Here is a 27,951-nt window from a genome sequence, read left to right on the forward strand (position 1 = left end):
ACCGATTTTTTACATGCCTACCGATTCACAGATGACCGCCCTAAAACTACCGATTTTCCATTTATCCTACCGAAAATCACAGATACAGTAGAACGTCGATTTTCCGGGGGCGGATTAACCGGCGGGCGGTTTAACCGTGCCCATAAATGTGACAGCTGTTCAGCGTACAGCGAACATTTGCAGCGTTAGCCAAGTGGGCAGCGTTTGTACAGCTCTGTAGTGTCTAGTGGTGTTTTCGAAATTCATTTTTGTTCATGAACAGTTGTAAAACCTATAGTTATTGATAAAAATAATATTCTACTAACGATTAATCGATTGATTCAAAGTAAATTAATCATAAAAACTTGTGTATTTTATAATTTTTATATGAGTTTGTCATTTCTTGGACCATTATCCATACAAATCGATTAACCGGCAACCGTCCGGTCCCGAGCTACCCGGATAATCGACGTTCTACTGTACTTTCGCTTTCACTTCTTTTAACTCGAGTTAAGTTTCGAGTTTTAACCTACCGAAAACTACCGATAAAATTTTGATGAGCCTACCGAAAACTGCCAAAATAAACTGGCCACACTGATGTTGACAGCAAGTGAAAAATACCACAGTTGATGTTTTGTGAAAATCCGTCAAAAAAATTAAATTCGTTTTTCTAAGTTTTTTTTTCAATTTTTGCTGAATAGGACTTGGAATAATTGTTTGAGTAAGTCTGCTTCGTACACACGTGGTAGAGCACAATTTGATTGTCTATCAGAAGCATTTCATTGCAGTTGTATGTAGATTTTTTTTTAAATTGAATTAATTTAAGTTTCGTAAAACAAACAGTTTGTTTTCGCATGCTTATTATTCCATTCGCTGTATCCACTCTCGATTAATGCAAAGTTTCGTAAATAATTTTGCGTTTCAACCCAAATAGCCAGAATTGCTTAAGCAGCTCATTTTGGCACGCTAAAGATCGCTGCTCTAATTCGCCTTTTGCAGTAGATAAACAGTATCAAAGTTCTATGTGGGTCTTTCAAACAGCGCCTAAGCAGCTTCATTATGCTACGGTGCCAGGGATTATTTTTCTTTGTGTTTTATTTTCAAGCAAGGCGTCATCAATGAAATAAACAACACGATTTGTGTTTTGTTATGTGCATGTTTATTTTAAAACTCCAAAAGCTCTTTAATTTCACATAATTTTATATAGTTTACTAAAAAATCACAATCACTTCACTCAATATTCCTTCTTCAATTAACTTATCTTACTTGTACAGCAGCAATGAGATGATTGACGGCGTCTGTCTTTGACACTTTGACAAGACCCACCTTGTACCGATGTCATGCATTAAAAAGCTATAAAGTTCCACCAAGTTCGGTACACATTCTTAACAAGCCTTAAAGTTCTATCATGAACCCTACACATAGTGCTAATCAGCGGCAAAGTTCCAAAGAGTACCGGGTGCTAGTTAAAAAGCTTTATGGTTCCACCAAGTACTGTTTCATCTCTTAATCAGCCACAAAGTACGACATCGGCCCGATTTTTCGTAAAACAGCCCCAAATCAGCTATAAAGTACGAGCTGGCTATTTGGGAACCGTCCTCTGGAACGTTCTGATACGTCTTGCTTGCTGGAGCTCACGATACAACAAATTTTCTTTCCCCCACCGCATGATATTCGCTCCGGATGTGACGAGCCGTTTTCGGGCGAATTAGCTGTCAAAAGTGGACGGCTTTCGGGCAGATTTGCGCGAAACCCCTCTCGTTTCGAGCACATTTCGAGCAGAACGGGGTGCGGAGCGAGAGAAAGCAAAAGGGAGAAAATAAAATATGGCGAAAAATTCTACTGGCGGTCGAAGCACGGTAGCTCCGTATTGAAAAGCGATTTTCTATGGTAAAAAGTGATTGTACCCGTACCGAACGTGTGAAAAACGCATCGCGAATGCGGCTTGTTTGTTGCACACATAGACAACAATGCAGAATGCTGAACAATCCGGAGTGAAAAACCGGGAAAAAGTTGTAAAATCAGTGAATCAGCAGACTTCGTCGAAATCGCAGCTGCAGCAGAGGCAGCAGCCTCCATCATCATCGTCGTCGTCTTCGTTGTCTTCATCCGCATCAACATCAACGGAAGGAGAAGTGGCAAAGGCATTCGCATCAGCTTCCCTCGGTGGAGCACCCAAAACTTCGTCATCGCCACCATCGAAACCAGCGAACAATAGCAACAGCAGCAACAACAGCAGCACAATCGGTGGTGGCAGTAGCAGCAACAGCAGCAGCAGTAGTGGTGGTGGTGTCGGCAATAGTGGCAAGAGTGGTGTGAAAAGCAGTGGTGGTGGTGGTGGTGGTGGAAGTGGTGCTGCTGGTGCTACTATCGTCGCCGACGTCGTTGTTGCTGGTGCGGCTACCACTTCCTCGACTGGTTCGCCGCCATCGTCATCATCATCGGCCTTGGGTGCAGGAAAGAATGTTGATGACGAAACGGGAACGGTCGTAGAAGCATCGACGCATCCCTTGCCAACGTCGGCGGAAGCGGAAGACAACGCTGTGTCCGGGGCGCTGGGCAGGCTCACGCTTGGCCCAGCCGGCACAGCGACCGGCGCTGTACGCTCCGCGGCCTCCGTCGGGGTCGAATCGGGTCGATCCCAACTGGACGGTGGCAGCGTGATTTGTAAAAACATTTCTAAAAATAATGGTAAAACAATGTCGTCAGCCCAGAGTTCCACAACGGCAACAAAGCCCTCTTCTGCACCATCGCACGCCCCAGGCGCTGCTGGACGAGATGGTAGCAGCGGCGGCAAGCCAACTAACACCAACAACAGCGATGGCGATGGGGGTAAAACCGCAGGAGGCGTAGGAGGAGGTACCGGAAATACGGCCGCAGCGTCGAAGCCGGTTACCGCCGCTGCAGGTGCGCCTCCTGGCCAGAGCGCTCACAACATCAACAGCAAACCATCAGCGACCAGCAACAGCTCGTCTCCCGCCAAGTCGGATACCGAGACCTTCTCCGAGATACAGCCTCGCGTGTCGGACTCGTCAGAGTCGGAAGAGGAATCGGTGTCGGAGGTAAATACTTCACTCTAATGCTAACTTTGTTATAGCAGGGCACACGTTCCACGTGTTGTTTATTAGCGGTATCGATCCACTTCCATCATCGAATCATGAATATCTCTCTCCACATAATTTACCTCCGCTTTGGCACAACAACCTTAATCGGCTCTGCACTTTTCCTACCCCTTCGGTGATGGGCTCAGGGTAAAGTTATCATCAGTACCGCGTACAGGAACCACGAGCGGTATAGTTGGGATTTGATGATGTCCGACCTTGAAGGATCCGTTGCACCGATACCCTTAGACCATCGGATTGTTTTCTTATCTACTTTTAGACCGACGTTATTAGTGTTTCATTAAAATTTAGCTTTTGACTGCACACTCAAAACAAGCCAACAGTAGTGTTACATATCGCCCGTTTGTTCTGCGCATTATTATCCTAGAAAAAAAGCAAGCATTTCGTGTATGCTTGGTATTGTTTAAAATAATTGAAAAAAAACTCTACCGGTTCATGATACAACTGAAGGCAAACGATTTCAACGTGAAGACACTATTTTATTCCTTGTACAGCTTAAATATGTTGGCTTCACATGACACATCAGTGTCGGTATAATGTAACATAATTGTACTTTTCTCATTGGTAGCACAATACGACACAACTGTTCTTTTCGCAACATTGTCGGGTGTCATCTCTGCTAACTAAAAAATACCGGAAGTGTAAATGTGTTGGAAAACAGGAAAGAAGGCAGCAGCATTGTTCATATATGTTCACCGGGGATATTCATTATTCTGCCATATGCATACCGGAGCATGGATTATGCGTTCGGTCGTACGAACGCGGCAAGTTGCCGCGGGAAGAAGAAATGGAGCACAGAGACGGAAGAAGCTGATCCCTTGTGCCGTCCAGCATCCACGCGAAAGTGCGTTCTAGCGAAACCGGAAGCTAGAATGCTTTTCATTTTTACTTGCAATAGCAATGATCACATATTGATGATGGGTCGTCTAGGTATTGAAATAATATGCTAGAGCAAATCAGTTCTAAGTTATCCGAATACTCTGGCTATTGTTGGTCATCAAAGCCAGCCCATCGATCACACCCTTAACCCCAAATAGAAAGGGTGCCGTGTTTGTCATTCGGAGTCGAGCAATCCACCACGCTTTTTCCATCTTTTTTGTACATTCTATCTAGTCAGCCGTGGTGTGAGCTCTGTCGGTTGCGTGCTATGCAGCAAATGGGTGGTGGTTTTGCATGGGATGCAGAGCCTGCAGCGCACCGACCCGGGGAATGGGGAGATCCGGCAGTCGTCATCGGGCCCAGAAGCTGCTGGTAAAAAAAAAGATATATACGGGCCAGCAATTTACGGCAGTAGTGTGTAGCGACCGCGTAGTGTGCGTAATGGCAGCTGTGTGCGCCGCACGTGTATGCGTGCGTGTGTGTATGTGTGTGTGTATATGCGCGAGAGCGAATCAGGCAAAGCAAACTAACACAGTGACAGTGCGGTCACTGTGGCAGAAGGTGCGCGAGTGTGCGTGTGCATGTGTCACGGGTAAAAGTGGCAGCAGCAGGAAAAAGGAACAGTCGCGACCGTTCGTTCGTCGAATTGGGTGTCGGAACGTTTTTCAGTGTGCGGGCAGCAAAATCTTTTTTCGGCCCCAAAACTAGTTTAGTCTGCTGACAGTGCCGTGCAGGAAAAGTGGGAAGTGCGTGCGTGCATACGGCTGTGTGTGCGCGTACATGGTGTGGTACGTCGACGACGACGACGACGGTTTGACTGCAGAGAAAGATGCTGATGATCGAAGTAGTAGAATGTGTGACGAAGGCCTCATGATGGCGAGCATGGAAGAAGTGATGAAAAGGTTAAAAGATTGTGCCCTAATCGACGATGAGGAGGAAGAGGAGGACGACGAAGAAGTGGACGAAGAAGACGAAGAAGAAGAAGAGGAGGAGGTGGAAGTGAATGTTGGGAAATCGGAGCAAAATTCGCGGAACGTCGTTGTTCTCGGCCAGCAGCAGCAGCAGCGTGCGTTGGAAGTCAGAATGCTCGTAAGTGTCATTGAATGTGTGTTCTTGGATGCAAAATTCCCCGTACGCGGTGTGTAATGGCGTTGTGAAAAAATGCTTGCCGAAAATCATGGCCGAAATGGAGCGGTGCGAAAATATAAGCTGCAGTGTGGAAGGGGAATTTCCGCAACATGCGGATCAACGTGTGGTGTTGTGCGGAGCAGACAGTGGCCCGAAAAGATGGGATGGGTTGTCAAAATTAAGAAGAAAAAAAGGTACATCCTCCACCAACACACCGTCACTGCGTGTGTGTGAATCAGCAGCAGCAGTACACGACAGTACTGGAATAGTTTTTGCAAGTGTGTATTGGTGTGTACGTGTGTGGGAATTGAGTGATTTTTTTTAATTGAAGTTTCATCCAGTTTTTTGTTCTTGATTGCCGCCGTGCTCTTTTACTTCCTTCGATCAACTGAACCGTGGAATTCTTCACTACATCTTGTTCTTGTTAGTGTGCGTTTGCTGCAATCCCGGGAGCTTGTCGTAACGAAAAGTCATGTGAAAACTGTGAGAATCCAACGGCCCAATTGTGATAGAACCGTTTTTTGTTAAACTGTCAGCGGACTAGAAAAAAAAGAACGTGGGTTACGTGATTCGGGCGGAGCACTTTCATTGTTCCTGTCTTCTGTGTATAGCGAGTGTGCCCGGTTGAAAGACAAAAAGAGTTCAGAAGGATTGTGGAGAGCAAAAAAAAAAGTCGGCAGACATGACATGACATTACTTCCAAGTTCTGCTCTGGTGCTGGCGCTGCTGCCCCTTTCATGGCAGCCGTAGTGTGCTGCGGGCAAGTAGGTGTACCGGATCGAACCACTACATCGAATAGCGGTCCCCGGCAATGGATTGTGTGTGCATGGGTGGTAGTGTACGTGCGCCGTGAAGCACCATACCACTACACGGCGAAGAAATATAGTATTAATAGTGCACTCGAGCGAGTGCGATAGAGGGAAGAGCGAGAAAGAGACTGTGAGGTAGGGAGAAAACGTGAAAGTGCTGCTGTGTGCGCTGCCTACATAACTTTTGCCTAAACTCTTCGAAACTCTTTTTTGGATGCACTTTTCAAACGCGATTTCTAAAACAGTTTTAGTGTGCTTTATCAGAGAGGAAGAGCTCATGTAGCAAAATGTACCATGTACACAAAGAAACGCGCATCCCTAACCTTACTTTGCAATCGCGACCGTAATAGGGATAAAGAGAAGGGATGGTTCATAGGCGCCTCGTCCGTCACTGTTTTAACCGTGAGGCATAGCTCTAAAAAAATCAATTCCCTGTGCCTGTGCAGAATGGGCCCACAGTCATATTCGCACAATTTCATCACAATAATTGCATTTGCACATCCGCTGGACAAAATCTCGCAATCGTGTGTTAAGCTAATTGGTGGTTGGTTGGTAAAAAAGAGCAACGGAAATATGGCACACACAGCACACAGTATGTTTCTCTACGTGTGTGTGTGTTCCACATTCCGCAAAGTCGCAGTCGATGCGGCAAGGCGATTGTATGGGTGGGCGCATTCGGGTACGTGTGAGTGTGTGTGTGTGTGTGTTGGTGAAAGCACACTTCTATCGTAAGGGTGCTGGCTGCCGTTGCCGTCGCCGCCACTCTATGCCATTGGAGACGTTTCAACGGAACGGCGGCGATCCAAGAAGACGACGCAACGTTTCTTTGCAGTATTTTTTTTTGCTTTCACGATGTGTGTGGCAGAGCACACGGTTTAGCCTTCGCCGCACACGCAACACACACAAACACATACGCACATATGTCGCTCTATCTCACTCACGCACGAGCGTTGCCGCAATTTGTTTTCCTTTCCTGGCTGACGGCTGCTGCTGCTGCTGCTTCTGTTGCGGCTACGGTGGGATCGATTTCTCTAAAGCGTTTTTAATGTGGAATGCATTTTTCGCGTATTTCAACAATTGATTCGCAGAAAATCGATGCTCCTTGCTGCTACAGCAACAAATGCGCATATCAGAGAACAAAAATGGCAAGCGTTGTGAAATTCAAATGCTTAAAAAAGGGGGTCCACCAGCGTGTTAGGAGACGCAGTTTGGTACGCCCTTTTGTTTATTTGAATAGCTTAACATAATAGTTACCGTGTTTCATTTAGCCTGCTGTTGGTAACATGGTTTGCATACAGGTTGTTTAGCTGTTTAGTCGGCATAACTAATGTACTTCTTGATCTGTGGTTTTATATTATTAGTTCTCTTAGACAGCAAGCCGGCCTCTGTGGCACCTTCTTTGGGAAAGCAAAGCGAAAAAGGGAACAATTTTTTTTTCACTTTTTAGGAAACCTGAAACAAAATAAAATGCGACACTTATCTTGTTGTAGCATATATAAGGAAGCGATACACCGTTTCCATTGATTCGCAACGCACCGCCAGGGCCCGGGACAGGTGACATTTGTTTAGTACAAATACCATCCAACAGATGGCGCTAGCCGGCAATGCGTGTTTTCATCCGTCAAGCAAGAATGGGAAGAGTGCGATTTAAGCTGATCCACACTACACTCGCAGTAGTGGTCAATACAGGGTTTTCCAATTGAGTTTAGACTAGCAGCATACTTTTTTTTAATAGTCGCAATAGATTCTTGACTAGCATCCTCTATTTTTGATTACGAGCAATGGATTATTCACTAGGAGCAATTGATTTCAGCAGGCCGATTGCTGGCGCGGAGTGACCAGATTGTTTTTAGAGGTTATCGGTAGGAAATCTAAAGCAAATTCGGTAATTTTCGGTAAAAACAACTTTTTATTCACTCACAAAATTTATTAAATTATAATTTTACGTTAAACGGTGAATACTTAGAAAAACATTTGATTTTTGGTTAGAAAAATTGAGTTATAGTGCGCTCAATTGTAAACCGATATTCGATCGAAAATCGATAGAACTACATATGGTCACTCTGAAAAACTTGCCCAATCTAGCTCTTGGTTAGGTTATGCCTGTGGCTCCACTACTGCATATTTCAATTCAGCCGTTAAGTGCTTTTGTGTTGTATTGTGCATTCATAAAATCAAAACAATAGCACTGAAAACCTATCAGATCATTTATCTATTATTTTGTGAATGATAAATAACAATAAAACAAATCGTTTAAACTAATGGTTGCATGAAGTTAAATATTATTAACAGATAAATATTCAAGTCGATCTGTCACACCGGGTGTTATAAACGCAACGCTCTTAGGCTGTCATGCAGGGATCTGCTGAAATCAATTGCTCCTAGTGAATAATCCATTGCTCGTAATCAAAAATAGAGGATGCTAGTCAAGAATCTATTGCGACTATTCAAAAAAAGTATGCTGCTAGTCTAAACTCAATCGGAAAACCCTGTATTGCCGTACTGTCACACTAAGAATCACAAAGGTTAACAAATAGGAATTGAATTGAATTTATCGGTTGCGGAAGCACGTGGCCGGCGTCTCTTGCTGCATCGTACCGTATAGATCGCGCGGATAAAGGGTCGTGTAACAGACAATCCAGGGCTAATCATCGACGGTAGTACTAGTTTTTTTAAGTACTCCTACAGTCTTGCTGGTCTAAGCATTCCAAACATCACTTTTTATTGTAGGATAAATTGAATGTTGACTTGGGCGTTGCCGGAAGATACAGTGCGAATATTCGGGATACTTTGCTACCATTTCGTTCGTATCTAATTGTTTGCTACAAATATGAGTTATAATAATTACTTTTATTTCTTTTAATCCGTTTAAACTAGCAATACAAAGTACACCTTCAAATAGTGGTGCTTACAACGACCCGGCGTTGTGCGGTTTGATTGGAGCGAAGCTATCAAATCAACCCATCCCACCACCGACAGAATGTTTTTGAATTGACCGTCCGTGCCGTCGCTTGGGACAACATTTGCAATTATGATTAAAGCACCAGGGCGTGTAGAAGATAGAAGAAATAAAGAAGCCCGTCGCTGGTAGTAGTGGTAGTAAAGCTCACTGGTCATGATCCGGTAGCAGATGGTAATTGGGGCCATAAGAAGGAAGGGACCACTGGCTGTTGATGGTGTGTGTACGTTGGTTTGCGTAGGGTGTCAAAGAAATTGACGGTTTACACAAGGAGGGTGGGAGAGAGGAGAGGGGGGGGGGGGGGGGAGGGGTATTAATTCCACCGTTTATCGCCGTGTTTTCGTGTTCTTCTGATGGCGATTCGATGGACTTCATTCGTGACACGAACGGGGTCGATAGCGACCATCAGTGGTGTGAAGTTCAAGCAAAAATCGACAAATTATTTGCTGTTGTAAGCAAAATCCACTTAAACAGAAAATCTCAAAAATTAGAAAAAAAAACATTAAACAATTAAAACTCACTTTGGTTCAAGTATAAAACGATTGCGGTTTAGCCTTGTTGGCATATTCCCTTTTTGTCCCATTCCTAGTGATCGTGTTTCAACGTTTAATATTCACTACTTTATGCCATTCAAACAGCTAAATGGAAGTCTCAAATGCACTCACGCATACACTTACCTAACACCTATTAGCAATTTTTAGGTAGAGGATAGAGGTCAATACACCAACTACTTTTGAAAAGTTGGTGCAAAATGTCCCACTGATGAAAGGGCAGCTTGTGTGTTCAATGCTTAAGGGAAATATTATGCAAAAGCATAAATTATAGTACTTTTTACCAATTATTGTATGCCATTTGTATATAATAATATTAGCATGATAAATTTGTGAAACAAACCAATGGGATTTGTCCTTTTCAAACACGCAACGTATGTCCAAGAAGACTTTTTTTAAACTGTTTCCAAAAGCGATTCCTCAAAGCCAGAGCCGCCAGGTAGCACAAATATATGATCCCTTCCTGTCTGGTCGCGATTAGCCAGTGTCTGTTTTAATGTCAGTGCAGTGATTTAAATTTAGAGAATTACGGCATTTCCCTCTCAGCTCTGTGCTGTGTGCCGGTGTGCTGCCATTAGAGTAAACGCACACACCGCACCAGCAGAGAGACAGAACTGCACAGCAAAGTTACCTTAAACATTGACCGAAACAGTGTCACTAAAGGTATGGGATGAAACTAGATCGTAGTCTCGTTACGGCGGATCAGCCAGACAGTTAAAAGTGTTAAATTCGGCATCCAACAACTTCTTCCCCCTTGCAAACGATCTTTGCACTCGCGTACCTTTTTATAACATGTTTATTTACAGTGCAGTGTTTATTTTTCATTCGGATTATAGGGTTGGAGCTGTGGGTAGTGTAGAATATGTCGTGCACATCGAAATGCATGCTGTAGCTTTTTCTTTCATGTATGTGTATATATTTGTTACTGATTTTTTTAGAATATAGGTTTTTCTTGAAACGAACTGAAACGTGATTCGATGGGTCGTAAGGGTCTGCAATGTCATAAATTAATAAGTGTGAATCATCTTAAAATTCTTGTTCCTATAATTTTCTGCCATAAGCGAACTTTTAAGAAAAAGTTCAAAAAATAACTCTGCTGTCTGTTTTTAAGTTCGTAAATCTTATAGTTTACGTTATGTTTGCCCTTTTTTATCTTCCTTTTTATTTCACCTCTTAGATTTTGCTGGCTTGCCTATGTCTAAGGCCAGATCTGCTGGTAAGTGTTGTTGCTTGTGTTGAATGCGGTCTCCACCCTGTCCCAAGAGGCCTGCGCGTTCTCTCTGTGTGTGTTTGCGTGTGGGTGTGTTTACTTGTGCGCGTTTTATTCCCATAGCTTGATGTCATGCTTATGTTTTTTTTTTCATCACGTTAATGTGGTTTTCCTTTTTTCAACTGTGTTCCTCACTCGATAGTACCTTCCGTGAGCTAAATTCTTAACCAAAAATTGTTAAATTTCAATACCATAAACTGTTTTCCTCACATCATGTAACGACCACGTTTTGTCATGAATAAGGAGAATCAATTTTGTATTTTTTATCCTAGAAAAAGCTTAATAGAAATTATTATGCGTTTTTTACTTGTGTTTGAACAATTATTAATATTACTAAACAAATTATGCTACAGCACATGTTAAAGTTAATAACTTTTAATCGTTGCTTAAATTGATAACTTGCTAAGACCCACTCACAACCAACAACACCATCCAGCCGATCTTATGCCTTTCGACGCATCATCCAGCAAAAGAAGGGCCAGAACTAGTAATGAATCCCAATAGATGGGAAAATAGTCACAGAGATTTTTTTTTTTTTTTCAGAAATACTTTTTTTCATTATAACATGGACTGTCGGAATATTTGCTTCGTTATTTTCACTTTTTTTTTCGAAAGAAATAATTTTGAACTGGCCGGCAACAACGCATGGCTGTTCTTTGTGATGAATAATGAAATAAAAATATTCAATTTTGCTCCACTACTTTCCACCAACTAGGCGAGCAAGTTGGGAAAGTATTGTACATTTCTTTAACAACCATTTACTATTACACATTTTTGTCGTGAAAGATAATTTTAGCGAATTGTTCTGCAAATAAAAGAGAGGCTGCTGCAACGCTTACGAAGGCTTCAAATATATGTGTCATATATTTTTGACTTTAACGAATGCGTTTGAAACATTTTATCTGCTACGAATCGTTCAAAATAAACAATACGGCTTACCCTTAATTTGTTTTGTAATTTCTTTGACAGGTTGACGACTTCGCACTAGATCAGCAATCGATCGAAATTCCGGAAACGGAATGTTCCGACAGCTGCGAGAATGATGTCGATATGGATGAGTCGGACAGTTGCGACAACGATGCCGACGATAATGAAGATTCCGACGGTACGCATGATTCAATGGCGCGCGGCATTCACTGTGTTGATCGATTAATATACTGATTTGTTCTGTTCTTTCTTAAATGCTCGACCACAACAGAAGAGGACGAAGATGACGATGACATGGTTCATAGCACGGTACCCGGAAAGTTTCTCTTAGAGAACGATGACGATACCGACCATGAACGAGGTAGGTTTGGTTGGTAGCACACTTGTGAAAGAGTGTTATATTTATTTAATAACAAACTAATACTAAATAACGTTTCTTTGCATTTTCCTACCAATTTTGATCATCCAGACGAAGCAGCGCATGCATTGACGCGAATGAAATCCAGCGATGGCAGTCCAAGGGATAAGAAGTAAGTGTAAAATGTTCTTCAGTAAAGGTTCCTTAGTAGCAACACCTTGTTTTACGTCCCGTTTTCATTTTATTATAGTTTGCTATCGCGTTCGCTGATTGCGGCCTGCACTGATAACGACGTAAACACTGTCCGGCGACTGCTTGTCGAGGGAAATTCGCTGAACGAAGCGACCGAAGAGGGCGATTCTTTGCTATCGTTGGCGTGTTCCGCCGGCTACTACGAACTGGCCCAGGTATGTTACAGTGGCACCAGTGTAGCAGTGTTACAATATGATACTAATGTTCGATCTCCTGGTTCTGCTCTCTCCAAATTCCCAGGTACTGCTGGCAATGTCTGCACAGGTTGATGATCGTGGCCAAAAGAACGACTGCACACCGCTGATGGAAGCTGCGTCGGCTGGTCACGTTGATATCATTGAGCTGTTGTTCAAGCACGGTGCAGACGTGAATGCGCAGTCTTCCACCGGCAACACACCACTCATGTACGCCTGTGCCGGGGGTCACGAGAAAGCGGTGAAGTTGTTGTTGGATCACGGTGCCAAGGTGGAGGACCATAACGAAAATGGTCACACCCCGCTGATGGAAGCCGCCTCCGCTGGTCATGTTGGAGTGGCTAAGGTATGTGTCCCTCCGCTCATCCGCTCATAGTTTGATGACCCGATAATCAAGCAACACTTGTCAGTTTTATCGTACCCATTCCAAATGATTACACCCGAGAACAGAACTCTCATCCGTTACACAATTGTGCTGCCTTGCTTGTGGTCATACCAATTATACAACGAACAATGATTTGATTTCCTGATTTGCTCCGCATTATTGAGTCGCTATCTCTTTGCTCGATTCTAAGGTCGAGCAAGTTGGCAAAATTGTACCATTTATTTAGTTGATAGTTCGATAACCATCTGCATGGTGTGCACTTTTGTTACAGAGTAATGATTTTTATTTGATCTTATCTGATGGATTTAACATTCGATATTACAGTGCAACAAGAAATATGCACTCACTTTACTTATTATAGCAAGTGCTTACTGGCAATTGGTACAGCGCAAAACAGTAATCAAGAAACAATGTGGTTCTCTTCGCAGATCCTGCTGGAACATGGTGCCGGAATTAACACCCATTCGAATGAGTTTAAGGAGAGTGCACTGACCCTCGCCTGCTACAAGGGCCATCTAGATATGGTGCGCTACCTTCTGGAGGCTGGGGCAGATCAGGAGCATAAGACCGACGAAATGCACACGGCTCTGATGGAAGCGTCCATGGATGGGCACGTGGAAGTAGCGCGGCTGCTGCTGGACTCGGGGGCACAGGTCAATATGCCGACAGACTCATTCGAATCTCCGCTCACGCTGGCAGCGTGTGGCGGACATGTCGATCTGGCCATGCTGCTAATCGATCGCGGAGCCAACATCGAGGAAGTGAACGATGAAGGCTACACTCCGCTGATGGAGGCCGCACGTGAGGGTCATGAGGAAATGGTGGCATTATTGCTACAACAGAGTAAGTATTACTTTCTTACAAACAATATTGTGCTTCAATTTCTTGCACCTTTTAATTCTCGAGTCTCCCGGAGTTACACAGCATTCGATTCGATTATGGTTTACAATTTATCTCCCTCTCTCTCTCTTACCAGATGCGCAGATCAATGCTCAAACTGAAGAAACTCAGGAGACGGCTCTTACGCTAGCGTGCTGCGGAGGCTTCATCGAAGTGGCCGAGTATCTCATCAAGAATGGTGCAGATATCGAGCTCGGTGCATCGACGCCGCTAATGGAAGCTGCCCAGGAGGGTCACATCGATCTGGTGCGCTTTCTGCTGCAGCACGGTGCAAACGTACACGCCCAGACGCAGACGGGCGATACCGCGCTGACGTACGCGTGCGAGAACGGCCATACGGAAGTGGCGGACATCCTGCTGAATTACGGTGCCGAGCTGGAGCACGAATCCGAGGGTGGCCGCACGCCGCTAATGAAAGCCTGTCGGGCCGGTCACTGGTGCATTGTGAAGTTCCTGATTGAAAGGGGAGCGGATGTGAATCGCCACACCACCAACAACGACCACACGCCACTATCGCTCGCTTGCACCGGCGGTCACCAGAATGTGGTGGAACTGCTGCTGAAGAACGGTGCAGATCCGTTCCATCGGCTGAAGGACAGCAGCACCATGCTGATCGAAGCGGCGAAGGGTGGCCACATAGGAGTGGTTCAGCTGCTGCTCGATTTTCCTCACTCATTGATGAACGCTAATGCTGCCCAGCAGCAGAACATACTCAGCAGCGGTCAGATGCAGCAACTGCAGCAACAGCAGCAGGTGCACCAGCAACAGTTGCAGCAGCAACATCAGCAGGCGGCACAGCAGTTGATCATTACGCAGAACCACCAGCAGCAGCATCAACTGCAGCAAGCTCAACAGCAGCAGCAGCAGCAACAACAGCAGCAGCAGCAACAGCAGCAACAGCAACTGCTAGCGGGTCCACCCGGGCTGCGCGAGGTTCCTGAAGCAATCCGAGTAAGCAACAAACAGATTTTCCAACTGCCAAGCAAGGAAATGCTCGAACAGCAGCAGCAGGTGCAAGCGCAGGGACAACCGCAACAGCAGTCTCAGCAGGCAACGCTGCAGCAGCAGCAGCAGTTGCAGCAACACCAGCAATTGCTTGCCAACAGCCATCAGCTGATCAATCAGGCAAACATGCTGCTGGACAGCAGCGGCAACGATACTTCCGTACTGGCACAACATCTGCTGGAAATTCAGGACTCTTCAATATCGAAGGACAGCTTTTTCGAGGATTTGCGCAATGGCTTTCGCACGCGTGCCCGCCGCATGAACACCGTACCGGCGGGGTCTGCTACCTCCTCGGCAATACCACCCGTTGCTGGACAGCAACAGCAGCAACACGATCAGGCCGCTGTCGCGCAGCAACAGTTGATACAATACTTGCACCAACATCAGCAGCAGGCGCAGCAGCTGCAAGCAGCGCAGCCAATTATTTTGCAAGGCAACAACGTCGTTACCCAGCAGCAGCAGCAGCAGCAGCAGCAGATGGTCGGTAACAACAACAATGCGGCCGGGTTGAGCGGTGGAAACAAGCAGCAGCGTAGCTTGCTGCGCAAAAAACAACAGCAACCGACAGTAGCACTGCCTTCGCCGTTCGAGGCAAACCTTACCAGTTCCGAGGCACAGCAGGTGAGGAGCGAACCCATTGGGGAGGATAACAAGGGCAACTGCAGTGCTGGTGTGAGCAACGTTTCGCCGCTGCAGCAACAGCCACCACCCCGCGTGAGCAATGTGGCGATGCGATCTGATTATGAACAGTATCAGAAGCAGATGAACGAGATCCAGTTCCAGAAGGTAATTGTTTTTCATTGGTTTCATGGTTTCATGTTTGTGCTAGAGCGTAGTATGGTGCTGTACCCTCTGCTAACTTAGTCTACGTAACAGTTTGGACATCCTAGATGTGGCCATTGATTGCGATTCTGATTGTAATTTCATTGCAGAAGGCGAAAATACAATTCATCAGTGATGCTAAAGGTCCACCATCGACTCTTTTGCCACCAACGGAAACATACATCAATTTAGGCACACCCGTTCAAGGTAAGCTATACCAAAAAATAACGAAATGAGTTGGAAGCGGATGTAATGTTTTCTATGGGTGTACGGTATGTAATTGATCTTTTAATTTTATTTTTGCTGCAGCTGGTAAAACATCAATCGACGGCAACAGTGGGCTTCTCTTTGGTACGCCATTGCAAACCAACTTGCCTCAATCGCAACAGCAGCATCTTCAGCTAGCAACAATAGCTGCTAATGCCGCTGGCGCTTCGGTTGTATCCACCGGCACTTCCGTCAGTCCGGCCACCGGAGGGACCAGCAGCGGTACACTCTTGACCGGCCCTTCGGAAGTGTCACAAAGCACTGCCATCAGCGATCGTCCAAAGGTTAAGCCCGTGTCGAAGAAAGATGCCAAGAATAATCGCAAAACGGCGGCCGCAGCAGCCGCGGCGGCAGCGGCAGCTGTAGCAACTGCCACGGCCTCCGTACAGCACACTCTTGCACAGCAGCCGCAGCAATCATTTTTCAGGCCGCTGGCGGGTAACAACTCGTCCGGCGGTAGTGGCAATTCCACCAGTGTCCTACAGCAGAACCCGATGGTGTCAATTTATAACAACTTGGTAAGCACTTCATGTTGTTCAATAACTCTCCTTGTTCCCAGATGGAACATAACTATGCATCCAGATGTGTGTGTTAACTAAAATGTCACCGTTGTTTGTTTGTTTAGTCCTCTGTGATTCCAAGTTCCGAAGCGAATGTGCAAATGTTGCAACAATCGATGGCGAACTTGAATCTGCAGTCACAGTCATCCATAACGCCATCTACCATGCAGTCAGCACCAATGCCATCAAGTGCAAAACCGAGCGAGAAGAAGACCCTCGTGAATGCAGGAGAGGAGGTGAAGAAGAGCGACTCGGATGGGGCAAATGACACCGAAACGTTGGCAACTGCCAACGCCGGGAGTGAAAGTGGCAGCATGGTTCCTACGCCATCCGCTAACCCGTCGGTTATCACGAGCACCGCAGCAGCTGCAAAGCGTACATCGGGCGGCCAGATCGACGATGCCAGCAAAGGTCGATCGGCCGACCAATTGTCTGCAGCATCCTCCGCGCAAGAGGAGCGACAGTCAAGTTCGGGCAACTTACCGGCCGACGGTAGCGGAGCAGCGGACAAAGATGCAAATGCAACCGGCACGGCTACTACACCCAGCACCGCAAACGCCGAGGGTGCTAGTGATAGTGCGAGCAGCAGCAGCAGCAGTACGGGCGAAAGTGGTTCCACAGGTAGCGTTAACAGTAGCACCGTCGCCAGCAGCAGCCACTCTACGACGAGCACAACCAGCACCGATGGTAGCAGCGTGCCGGCTGGCGAAGCTGGCGCTGGTGGCGACGGCGAAGGCAGCACCACCAGCAGTGGCAGCATCAGCGCCGCCAGCAGTACCAGCAACAGCAGTGCCAGCAGTAGCGACAGCAGCACGACTACCAGCGGCAGCTGCGACAATAACACCACTGCCCAAGGCGGAGATGGAAGCACCGGTGCAGGTAAGTGGCGAAAGCGTCACCCACACACACACAGACACATTATCAAAGTCATTCTAATTTTCGAAACAAACAAACAAAACCGGTGCAGGTAATGCCAATGGTGAAGAAGAAGAAGAAGAAGAAGAAGGAGGCACCGGCAGTGGTGGTAACGGCGGAACGATGGCCAGCCTCGATCCGGACAACCATTTCAACCTTTTTGCGATGGTCGATCGTAAGTTGATGCTCAAGCTCGCGCATCGCTTGCTCTGCGATACGTCCAAATCGCCGTCGGAAACGCCACCGCTGAGTAGCAGCTGCCCAGGGTCCAGCCTGGACCCTCCCGCCTCCCCCCCGCCAGCGATGATGAACAATGCCGGTAGTGTACCGAACACCAAGAGTGGGTGGGGGTGGAGAATGGACAATAGTAGTACACGCGCTGCGCTTGATACGAATTGTCGCCCACCTTTCCCCCAGATCATGCACATTAGTCCTGTCCAACTGGACTATTTGCGTTCGATGGTGTGCAGGACCAAACAGTTGAGGCTGATTGTGTTTCGTTCTCTCTCTCTCTCTCCCCTTATTGCAGATATTGAGTACTCCGAGCTGTCGCGCATCATCTGCAGTTTCAGTCGCTCGGACATACTGCCTGCCCCTGAATTTGTGCAAGTGCATCAGCATATGCAAAACATCATTCAGCATAAGGGTGGTAGCAATGTAAGTACTGAACGACCTGGGCGCAATTGTTGCTTCCCCCTTGCATGTGTATTTTTTCCGCTGCTGGGTTTTAACTAACGCATCGTGCCCATTATTTCTACTGTTGCAGCCTATCAAACTCGGCGATTCGACCGACGGCCACCAGTATGCTGAGGAAGGCGAGGAACACCTTCCGATGTTTAACATCGAGGAATCTGAGGCAGACGGCATGACCGAGTGTGTTGGCGGAATGTATCCTGCGCTGGACGAAACGCTGGAAACGTTCCACGGGGAGGACGGAACGGCCACGCAAGCGCACGGTTCGCGGGAATCGATGTACAACTACGAATGGGTGGACAGCATTGACGATGTGATCCATGTGCTGAATGGCTGCCCAGAAATTCCAATGGCACTGCATGTAAGTACTATAACGAGTCTGCGAGGAAAAATGACACTGGCGGGGTTGTTAGCACATACACTTATACCCTACTTTTTACCCCAACAGGATATGGCTGCCAACTTCGGGTGTCAGGATATCGACATGTATGCAAATCTGATCGGATTAAATTCGTTCTGCAAGACACGCTGGGCGGGCAACCAGAACCAGCTTACGTCTGGTACGTCGTCTCCAGCCGAGGAGGACGGCAGCGCGGTTGCCCTTACCGATGAGCAGTGTGCGTACCGCCAAGGCCAAGCTGCCGCCAGCCAACTGCTGACGTTTGATCCGCAACAATTTTCAATGGATCAGATACAGCTGCTGAATCAAATACACCAGGTACGTACCGAGGTAGGCACCGCTTATGTGTTTAGTGCAATGATTAATAATTTAATTCACCTTTATCACAGGCATCCGCCTCCGGATCCGTATTACATCATCCGCAAGCGAGCAGCGGTGCCGACGGGCAGCAACCAAAGCTTGTGTTTAATGTCGACGCAGATAAAGCCTCGCAAGTGCATTTGCTATTTCAACTGCCGACTCTGCAATCTCAGCAGCAGCAGCAACAACAGCAGCAGCAGCAGCAGCAAATCGCGCAAGATCAGCAGCATGATCATATGACCATGCTTCCGAACAGTGGCCAACAGCAGTCGCAAGGCCAGCAACAGTCACTATCGCTGCAACAAGCGACCGGCCAGCAGCAGCAACAACAACAGCAGCAGCAGCAGTGTAACATTGCCACAATGCAACCACATGCCGCTGCAGCAGCAGCCGCAGCGGCAATTCAGCACGCGCAGCTGCAGCAGCAATTGCATGCGCAGGGAATGGTCGCTGCCGGTCATTCCGGTTCCGTCACGTTGCAGCAACATCAACAGCAGCAGCGACAGCAAATGCAGCACCTACAGTCCCAGGCCCAGGGACAGCAGATACAGCATTTGCAGTCGCAGCAGCAGCAGCAGCAGCAACAACAGACACAGCAACAACAGCACTGTTTGCAGCACGCCCAAATGCAGGTCTCCACTCAAACATCCCAACAGCAGCAGCAGCAGCAGCAAGTCGCATCCACCAGAGGCGAAGAAGAGATGCCCCCGCTGGTGAGGACGCAACACTTTGCGCTGATGGATAACAATCAGTCGGCGAATGCTGTCGCTGGCGGTGGCAAAATGGCCGGTGCCGGTGGTGGCAAAAAGGGAGAAAAGAATCGCAAAGAGAAAAACCGTGTCGCCGTCCCGGCAGTTCGCCAGGCACCGGCCGGACAGCAGAGTGCTGGTGGCAGTGGACAGCTGCAAAACTATCAATACGACACCACTGCCGGCAACGGGCGTTCGGTTGGAGGAGGGATGGACATTCCGCCACCGAGCGGGGCCCTTCAGCCCTTCCACGCGGGTAATGGTATATTGCCCCCGCAGGGTGGATCGGTGGTATCGGAGCGTACGATTGATGTGGATTCCGAAACGGATTCGAATCACGACACCGCGCTAACGCTCGCCTGTGCCGGTGGGCATGAGGATATGGTGGAACTGTTGATTACCCGCGGTGCCAACATTGAGCACAAGGATAAGAAGGGCTTCACCCCGTTGATACTGGCTGCCACGGCCGGGCACGAGAAGGTGGTGGATACGTTGCTCCGCAACGGTGCAGAGATTGAGGCACAGTCGGAGCGAACGAAGGACACTCCACTCTCGCTGGCATGTTCCGGTGGTCGGTACGAGGTGGTCGAGCTGCTGCTTAGCATGAACGCTAACCGCGAACATCGCAACGTGTCCGACTACACGCCACTCAGCTTAGCTGCTAGCGGTGGCTACGTGAACATCATCAAGCTGCTGCTCCAGCACGGCGCCGAGATTAATTCGCGAACCGGAAGCAAACTCGGCATTTCACCGCTCATGCTAGCGGCAATGAATGGACATGTGGCCGCCGTAAAGCTGCTGCTTGACATGGGTTCGGACATAAACGCGCAGATCGAAACTAACCGCAATACCGCGCTTACGCTGGCCTGTTTCCAAGGACGGCACGAAGTGGTAAGCCTCCTGCTGGATCGCAAGGCCAACGTCGAGCACCGTGCCAAGACCGGCCTTACCCCCCTGATGGAGGCGGCTTCCGGTGGATACATCGATGTCGGTCGGGTGCTGCTGGACAAGGGAGCCGACGTCAATGCGGCGCCGGTCCCTTCATCCCGCGATACGGCACTTACCATCGCTGCGGACAAGGGACATCTGAAGTTTGTCGAGCTACTGCTGTCCCGCGGTGCTTTGGTGGAGGTGAAGAACAAGAAGGGCAACTCCCCGCTCTGGCTCGCCGCCAACGGTGGCCATTTGGGTGTGGTGGAGCTGCTCTGCAGCGCCGGCGGAGACATTGATTCGCAGGACAACCGGAAGGTGTCCTGCCTGATGGCTGCCTTCCGGAAGGGCCACACGAAGGTGGTGAAATGGATGGTGGGCCAGGTGACGCAGTTCCCGTCCGACCAGGAGATGACGCGCTACATCAATACGATCAGCGAGCAGGAACTGCTGGAAAAGTGTCACGACTGTGTGAAGGTGATCCGCGCCGCCAAGGATCAGCAGGCCACGAAGGCCAACATCAACGCGTCGATCCTGCTAAAGGAGCTTGATCTCGAGCGGTCTCGCGAGGAAAGCCGCAAGGCGGCTGCTGCCAAACGGCGCGAAAGGAAGAAGCGCCGTCGGGCGGAAAAGCGGGAACAGCAGCGCAAGCTAGAGATGGGCGAGGAGGGTGCAGCGGGCGACGGGAACGACGACGACGACGAGGAAGAGGAAGCCGATGACGATAAGGAGGAGGAAGAGGAAGAGGAGGACGTCGACAGTGAGCACGACGAGGACGAGCTGCTTCTTTCAGCTGTGATGCAACAGCAAGCGTCTGGCGGTAATAAAAATAAAAACCGCGGTTCCAACCACACTGCCGCCCAGTCGCACGGTGGCAAGCAACAGCAGCAACAGCAGCAGCAGCAGCCGCTGAATAATCGTGAGAAAGAGAAGGAAGGCAAGGGCAAAGATAAGGAAAAGGAGAAGCACAAGGACACGGACAGGGAGAAAGGAAAGGAATCCAATCAAACTGCGTCCTCTTCCGCTTCGTCCGGTGGCAGCAATCAGCGCCAGCAGCAACAGGGTGCGAATGGGCAGCTGTACCAATACCGACCGATGTCGATACCGTACCAGGTGCAGGAGGAAGGTGATTCCGGCATCGATGCCAACAGTTTGGGCTCATGCTCCAGCTCGGAGGTAAAGTCGTCCTCGAACAGCAACGCCCTGGAGCAGAAGAAAAACAACAAGAAACGCAAACAGCAGCAGCAACAGCAGCAACAGCAGGCACAAACAGCACGCGGTGCCATTGCGTCTACCAATGCGGCCGGTGCTGCAAGAGCGGCGAAGGCAGCAGCGGTTGCCAACGCTACCGGTGGAGGTAAGTCGTCCAACAATGCGCATCAGCAAAGCAGCAGCAGTAACAGCAGCAACAGCAACAACACCAACAACAGTCGTCAATCCAAGAGCCCGGAAAGTGGTTCGGCAGCAGCGTCTAACGGCAACACTGTGGTGCAGGATAAAAACTCAAAAGAAAAGAATCGACGTCAGCAGGAGAAAGAACAGCAGCAGCAGCAGCAGCAGCAGCAATACAGTGGAGGACGGGACAAGCGCGAAAAAACGACGGAGAAGGAAAATGTCGCTCCGAAGGACCACGAGCGGTCGGGTGGAATGGCAGCGAGCACGAAAAACGAAAGCAAAAAATCCTCTTCCAACGATCATCATCATCAGCAGGCGGGCAGTGCGGGAGGTGGAGCGATGCACCACCAGTCTCACCAGAGCAGCAGTGCGGCTGGTAATCGCAAATCCATCATCGTCTTTGGGTCCGGCAATCGGCACACTGCCGAACAGGGTGATGACACTAGCGGTGGTGCTAATTTCTACAACACCACCAACGCTGGCGGAAAGAAAACGCACGGCAACAAAAGCAGCTTCTACAACACGGAGGACCATGGTCATCATAGTAAACTATCCTCCGCAAGTCCGATGAAGCAACACCAGCAGCAGGCGGCGTCCAGTGGCACTTCTGCCTCGCAGCAGCAGAGCGCAAATAGTTCGCAATCCAACTCGGCGGGCGGCGCCAAGCGTGAGGAGGGCTGGAAGGAAGTCGTTCGCAAGAGCTCTGTGCAGCAGGGTAGCGGCAGCGGTAGCAGTGGTACGGGAGGAGGCAGCAGTGGCGGGGGCGGTGGTTCTTCCTCCTCGCTAATGGAATGTCGCAAGGTGCAGGTGCCAGTGCATGCCATTTCGCGTGTAATAGGGCGGGCGGGAAGCAATATCAATGCCATCCGCGCTGCCACCGGCGCCCACATCGAGGTAGAAAAGCAGGGCAAGAGCCAGGGTGATCGCTCCATCACCATCAAGGGATCGCAGGATGCGACCAAGCAGGCGCACTCGCTGATCGTTACCCTCATCAAGGATCCCGACGTGGACATACTGACCATGCTGCCAAAGCACAACTCGAGCTCAAGCAGTGCGACAGCGAAGGGAGGATACGGATCTGCTTCGTCGTCTGCTGCCAGTGGTGGATCTGCATCTTCGACCGGCCAGCACGCAGCAGGGACATCTGGTGGTATTGGGTCTTCGTCGTCGTCTACCACACCGGCACAGCAGTCACCAGTGATCGTGCCAGCGGCCATCATACCAACAAATGGTGCTGCACCGACCATGTCTGCTATAGTGGCATCAGGCGGTGTGGCGGCCGCAGCAGCAGCAGCAGCAGCGGCAGCGGCAGCAGCGGCGGCAGCAGCCGCCGCCGCCGCAAACAACACTTCGACGGCCTCTGCCAAGGGTGCAAAGAATGTGTTCAGCTCTTCGAACAAAGCGGCGAGCGGTAGTGCCGCCAATGTCGTTGCTGGTGGAGCCACGGGAGCCAGTGCAGGAGCCACCACCGCTGGGCCAGTTAACACTAAAACTCCGTCCAGCCAAGGTTCCGCACCGTCAAACGCAAGCGCACGGCCGACGGCGGCCAAGAATCTGTTCCTATCTTCTGCCGCAGCCGCTTCGCAGCAACAGCCGTCCCGCGGGTTGGCGGCAGCCGGCAGCAACAACAATGCCAGTGTGACTAGTGGCAGTGTGCCATATGCCGTGGCTGCTTCCACTGGACAGGGCAAAGATTCCAAGCGGCAGCCGACCACTGCACAAACATCACAACAGCATTCGTCTGCTGTACCGTCGGCAAACGGTGGTAGCACCGGTGCGAAGGGATCGCTCCACCAGTCAGCAACGGGCGGCACGGGTGGTTCCGGTGCTGCAACATCAGCCCCGTTCGGAAGCTCGGGAATGAAGGCCAAGAACGGTAACATCAACAACAAGGCATCAGTTGCTTCCAACTCGGCTGTACCACAGGCTGGTGGTACAAACGTTGGTGGCAACACTGCCGGCGCGACGGCTGGTGCACCAGGAGTGGCGGCAGGATCGTTTGCCAAACTGGTCGCATCAGACGGTGGAAATGCGGTGAGCAATACTAGCCAGAAAAAGAACTTCCCCAATGCCGGTGGTTCCATCGGCAGTGGCTCGAATTCCGTCGTCGGACCGCAGGCACAGCAACAGCACCAGCAGCAGCAGGTACAACAGCCACCAGTTGGTGTGATTGGAGGGCGAGCATCGGCACAAGTGCAGCAATCGCCGGCTAAAAGTACCGGTGGAGGAGCACCTGGTGGAACACTACCAGCACCATTTGGCAGCAGTGCTGCCAATTCAATCGGTGGTGGTGGAGTATCCCCGATTGGTTCCCACTTAAATGCATCCACTTCGCTACAGTCTGCTGGAGGAAGCGTTGGAGGAGCTGCTGGGCAGCAGAAGATATCGACGTTTATTCCTCCCATCGCAACCAGCGGACCAGGGCCAACGATTGTGGAGGCTTCCGCCGTACCGCCGATACCACCTATCAGCGTACCAAACACGGCCAATCCGCTGGCAGCACCGGGCAGTGGTCGATCGATAACCCCGATCGGGCAACCACCATCCTCATCGGCAGCGTCCTCATCCGCACCTACATCCGTTTCGATCGTTTCGTCGTCCGCATCGTCGACGGTAACGTCGGTGACTGGGCCGATCGGAAGTCGCAGCGTCACTACGCCATCGCCTTTGCTGCAACAGCAAGGCTCCTCTACCACCTCGCCAACCATTGGTAGTCAGCTGCACTCGAAGATGCAACCCATCGGACAGCAGCAGCAGCAGCAGCTTGCTCCATCGCCTCCACCCTCGAACGTGTATTCGCTGTTCAATTATCCCTTTACCAACAGCCAGTGGGGTGTGGGCGGAAACGCGACCGCTAATAATGTGGCCGATGTTGGCAAACCCCCACTGTACGGTGGCCACCAGCATCAGCAGCAGCATCAGCACCTGTCGCATGGAAATATGCCACCCCACCATCATCAGCACCAGCACCACCAGCATGCCGGTGGTGTAGGTGGTGCAGGTAGTGGTGTGTTGGGCACCTTCATGGAAAATCCGCCAACGCTGCAGGTATGTGTATTTTAAGCCGTGTGTAAAAAAGCTCTCTAAAAGAGAATTTCATTAAATTAAAAAAAACGACAATTATTTCCCTTGCCTCTTTCATAGGTTGACGCATCAAAGGCGCCAGGATATCGCGGAAATGCCATCTCGTCGCCGGTTAGCTCGAAAGCCTCGAGCAATGCTACCACACCGCCAGCCTCTAGCATGTCCTCGCATCAGCATCAACATCAGCCCCAACCGTCTTTACACCCGGTGGTGCAGCTGCCCAACGGTGGAGGTCCAATGCATCTCCATCACCATCCGCCGCAGCCTCACTCGCACCAGCAGCAACAGTCGCTAGGACTGGGCCATATGCTGAGTGGGGCAAATAGCGGCAGCAACAGCACGTCGCCACTTGCCGGCCTGGGCGGTCCACAGCAACAGCCACCGTCGTCGGTGGTCGTCTCGAGGGACTCGGGCGTGTCGAACATGGTCGGTGGGGCACACTCCGTCTCGTCGGCATCATCGTCAATGTCGTCATCCAGCTCGGGCGGGGGACAGCATCAGCATCAGCCATCATCCTACCAGTCAGCCAATGAGCCGCCAAACGTGGGCATGAAACCGACACCGCCGCCACCATCAATGCACGGGGGCGGCAACAGTGCGCAGGGCAATGGGCAAGGCGCTCCCGGCGGAGGCCTGGGCATGCTGCGCTCGATGATGAATCTTTCCTCCCACATGCGCCACCCCGTTGGGGGCAATGGGCCGCCGGACTACCTGGGTGGAGGGAATGCAGGTGGTCGCGATCATTCGGCCGGTTTAGCACCACAGCAGCAGCCACCGGTAGGAAGCTCCCGCCCGCCGCCGTCGATGTTCGACAATGTCGGAGGTCTTGGCGGTAGCGGTGGCGGTGGTCCACCCGATTCACTGCAATCTTCCTACCAGCCGCAGCTTGGCCTGGGTGGCAACGGCAATACCGGCCTGCCGCCCATCTCCCGACTGAATCCGAAAGCGTCCGCATTTTCGGGTGGCATCGGCCCGTCAGTCATGCCGCCATCGCAGCACCAGCCGGGCAAGATGAACCTGTCCAACAACCATCAGCCGTACGGTGGTGGTGGTGGTGGTAGCAATGCGGGTGGCGCAGGCACCGGAATGTTCCACGCCCCGCCGCCAATCGGTATGGGCGGTGGAAAGTATCCGTCGATGTCATCGTACAGCCTGGCGCCGGGACGACCGAACAGCCAGCAGCAGCACGGTGGTGGCGGATCCGGTGCAGGTGGCAACGGTGGACCGCCTCCGGTAGGAGGCATGCATCACCGCGGCGCCGCAGGAGGAGGTGGCAGCAATTGGTTTTCGTCCGACTTGAGCCACCTGCAGCGAGACAACCTGATGGGCATGGAAAATGGGCTGGCGATGGCATTGAATGCAGCTGGCGGTTCGCCGAACATATCGCCGAACAACAACAACAACGCGCCGCATGCCATAAACGGTGGCGTTGGGGGACTTGTGCCTCAGCACCAGCAACAGCAGCAGCAACAACAGCAACAGCAATCGATGATGGAAGATGCACGAAAGCTGCCGCGTGCCATCGGTACCGAGCGGGCCTGGAAGTTCGGCGGAAATGGTAACGTCGGTCTCGTTGGCAGCGGCGCTGGAGCCGGCGGAGCAAGTGCGGGCGGTGGCAACAATGGCGCAAACATGTACAATGCCGGCATGGTAACGGCATACGTCGGGCTGGATGGACCGGATCTAATGAACGGTGGAGCATCGCCAGCGGCAATGGCGGCGGCGGCGGCGGCAGCAGCGGCTGCTGCATCCGGCAATCAACCGTGGATGAGCATGGATAAGAATCAGTTCATGGGCAGCGGTGGTGGACTGGGCGGATCGCAGCAGCAGCAGCATCAGCAGCAGCAACCGCCCCTTCCCTGGCTAACGGCGGCGGGAATGAACAGACAGTACATGGACGACATTCATCTACCGGATCATTTCCAGGTAACATTAACCGCACTCCTAACCGCATCGCCTGCTGTGATATCGGTAAACAATGTTTTGTTTTGGTTTCTCTCTTTTACAGCAGCTTCAAATGGATTACCATGGTAACATTGGTGGTTCTGGACCCAGCGGGCCGAATCCACCTAACATGAACTTCATGCAGTATCCGTTCACACCATCCAACGATATGGCGGGAGCGGCAGAGCTGCGACCACCATGGGAACATGAGAAGCACGTAAGTTCCTCCCTGCGCACACACAATTAAAGCGAAGTAGTGTTGAACCATTATTCTGACGTACTTTTCTTTGCGGATTTGCAGGGCGGCTGGTCGCAAAAATGGTCCGGACACTAGATAGAAGCGCGAATGACCTGGCTTGCTGGCGGCTGACCATGTGACGAGGCTAGTTGAGATGTCGAAAACCAGTTGTAATAATATACAATACCATAACTACCACTTGCTTCAACCAACTGCAGCAATTAGAAAAGGGAATAGAAAGAATAAGTGGGTGAAGGAAAGTCATAGAAAACCAGCTAGTAGAGTGTATCAAGTGTTTGGTAAGTTGGCCTCTCGCACTGCGCGGTGTTGATAGTTGATTCTGCCCATATTCTCCATTGCGTGCCGCTTGCCTGTCTCAAAGATGGGATGGGGTGGTGTTGATGCATCGATACAACAACACAATCACAACTCCACAACCACACACAGCACACACACGCATAACACACACTATCCTCTGGTCAGAGACCCCGTTCGCATGCCTGCGTTATATATGTTACAACTAGAGTGTCAATGCTGCTAAACAGATGTTTCAAATCGCTAGTACTGCTGACGTTAACACGTATAATCATACAATTCCTCTATAAAATCAGTAAAGCAAATCGCGCATCAGATCGCGCACACAAATATGAAGTAGTACTGAGGGGCAGCAACTGCTGCACTCAAGGGTGTGCCCCAAAACAACACCGATATTTAGTTTTCAGTCGTTTTTGAATGTACGCTTATTATGGTACAGTTTATAGCGAAGCAACACACTAATGTTCATTTACAGTGTATAGGTAAACGACACTATGTGCACCATCTCGTTCTCGGTAATGGAATATAAGAATATATGTCAAGATTGTACTTTTGTGCCTA

The 27,951-nt window shown here is 49.8% G+C and overlaps 1 protein-coding gene across 4 annotated transcripts; it reads left to right on the top strand.

Annotated features, from left to right (window-relative positions):
* Window positions 1-1,744: 1,744 nt before the first annotated feature.
* Window positions 1,745-27,951, top strand: LOC3290856 (ankyrin repeat and KH domain-containing protein mask). Of its 4 annotated transcripts, none has more exons than XM_061649905.1 (20): window positions 1,745-3,041; window positions 10,605-10,643; window positions 11,667-11,802; window positions 11,896-11,985; window positions 12,094-12,154; window positions 12,233-12,389; window positions 12,475-12,774; window positions 13,242-13,656; window positions 13,790-15,504; window positions 15,651-15,747; window positions 15,850-16,325; window positions 16,433-17,246; window positions 17,335-17,601; window positions 17,812-17,939; window positions 18,049-18,336; window positions 18,424-18,693; window positions 18,765-24,857; window positions 24,954-26,819; window positions 26,902-27,054; window positions 27,139-27,951. In XM_061649905.1, exons 1-20 carry the CDS (start codon window positions 1,950-1,952, stop codon window positions 27,169-27,171), a joined length of 14,490 nt encoding a protein of 4,829 aa, XP_061505889.1. In that variant the 5' UTR covers window positions 1,745-1,949; the 3' UTR covers window positions 27,172-27,951. The 4 variants fall into 4 exon arrangements, with proteins under 4 accessions (XP_061505889.1, XP_061505890.1, XP_061505891.1 ...); XM_061649907.1 differs by having other exon boundaries at window positions 1,746-5,069; XM_061649906.1 differs by lacking the exon at window positions 10,605-10,643.

This window comes from Anopheles gambiae, chromosome 2 (genome assembly GCF_943734735.2).
Source record: "Anopheles gambiae chromosome 2, idAnoGambNW_F1_1, whole genome shotgun sequence".
Taxonomy (NCBI): domain Eukaryota; kingdom Metazoa; phylum Arthropoda; class Insecta; order Diptera; family Culicidae; genus Anopheles; species Anopheles gambiae.

Bases quoted from the DNA above. Each gene is read 5' to 3' on its own strand.
- LOC3290856 (XM_061649905.1), top strand. From the start codon at position 1,950: ATGCAGAATGCTGAACAATCCGGAGTGAAAAACCGGGAAAAAGTTGTA. The intron at 15,505-15,650 runs GTAATTGTTTTT...ATTTCATTGCAG, and splicing joins ACGAGATCCAGTTCCAGAAG to AAGGCGAAAATACAATTCAT. The intron at 18,694-18,764 runs GTACGTACCGAG...CCTTTATCACAG, and splicing joins TGCTGAATCAAATACACCAG to GCATCCGCCTCCGGATCCGT.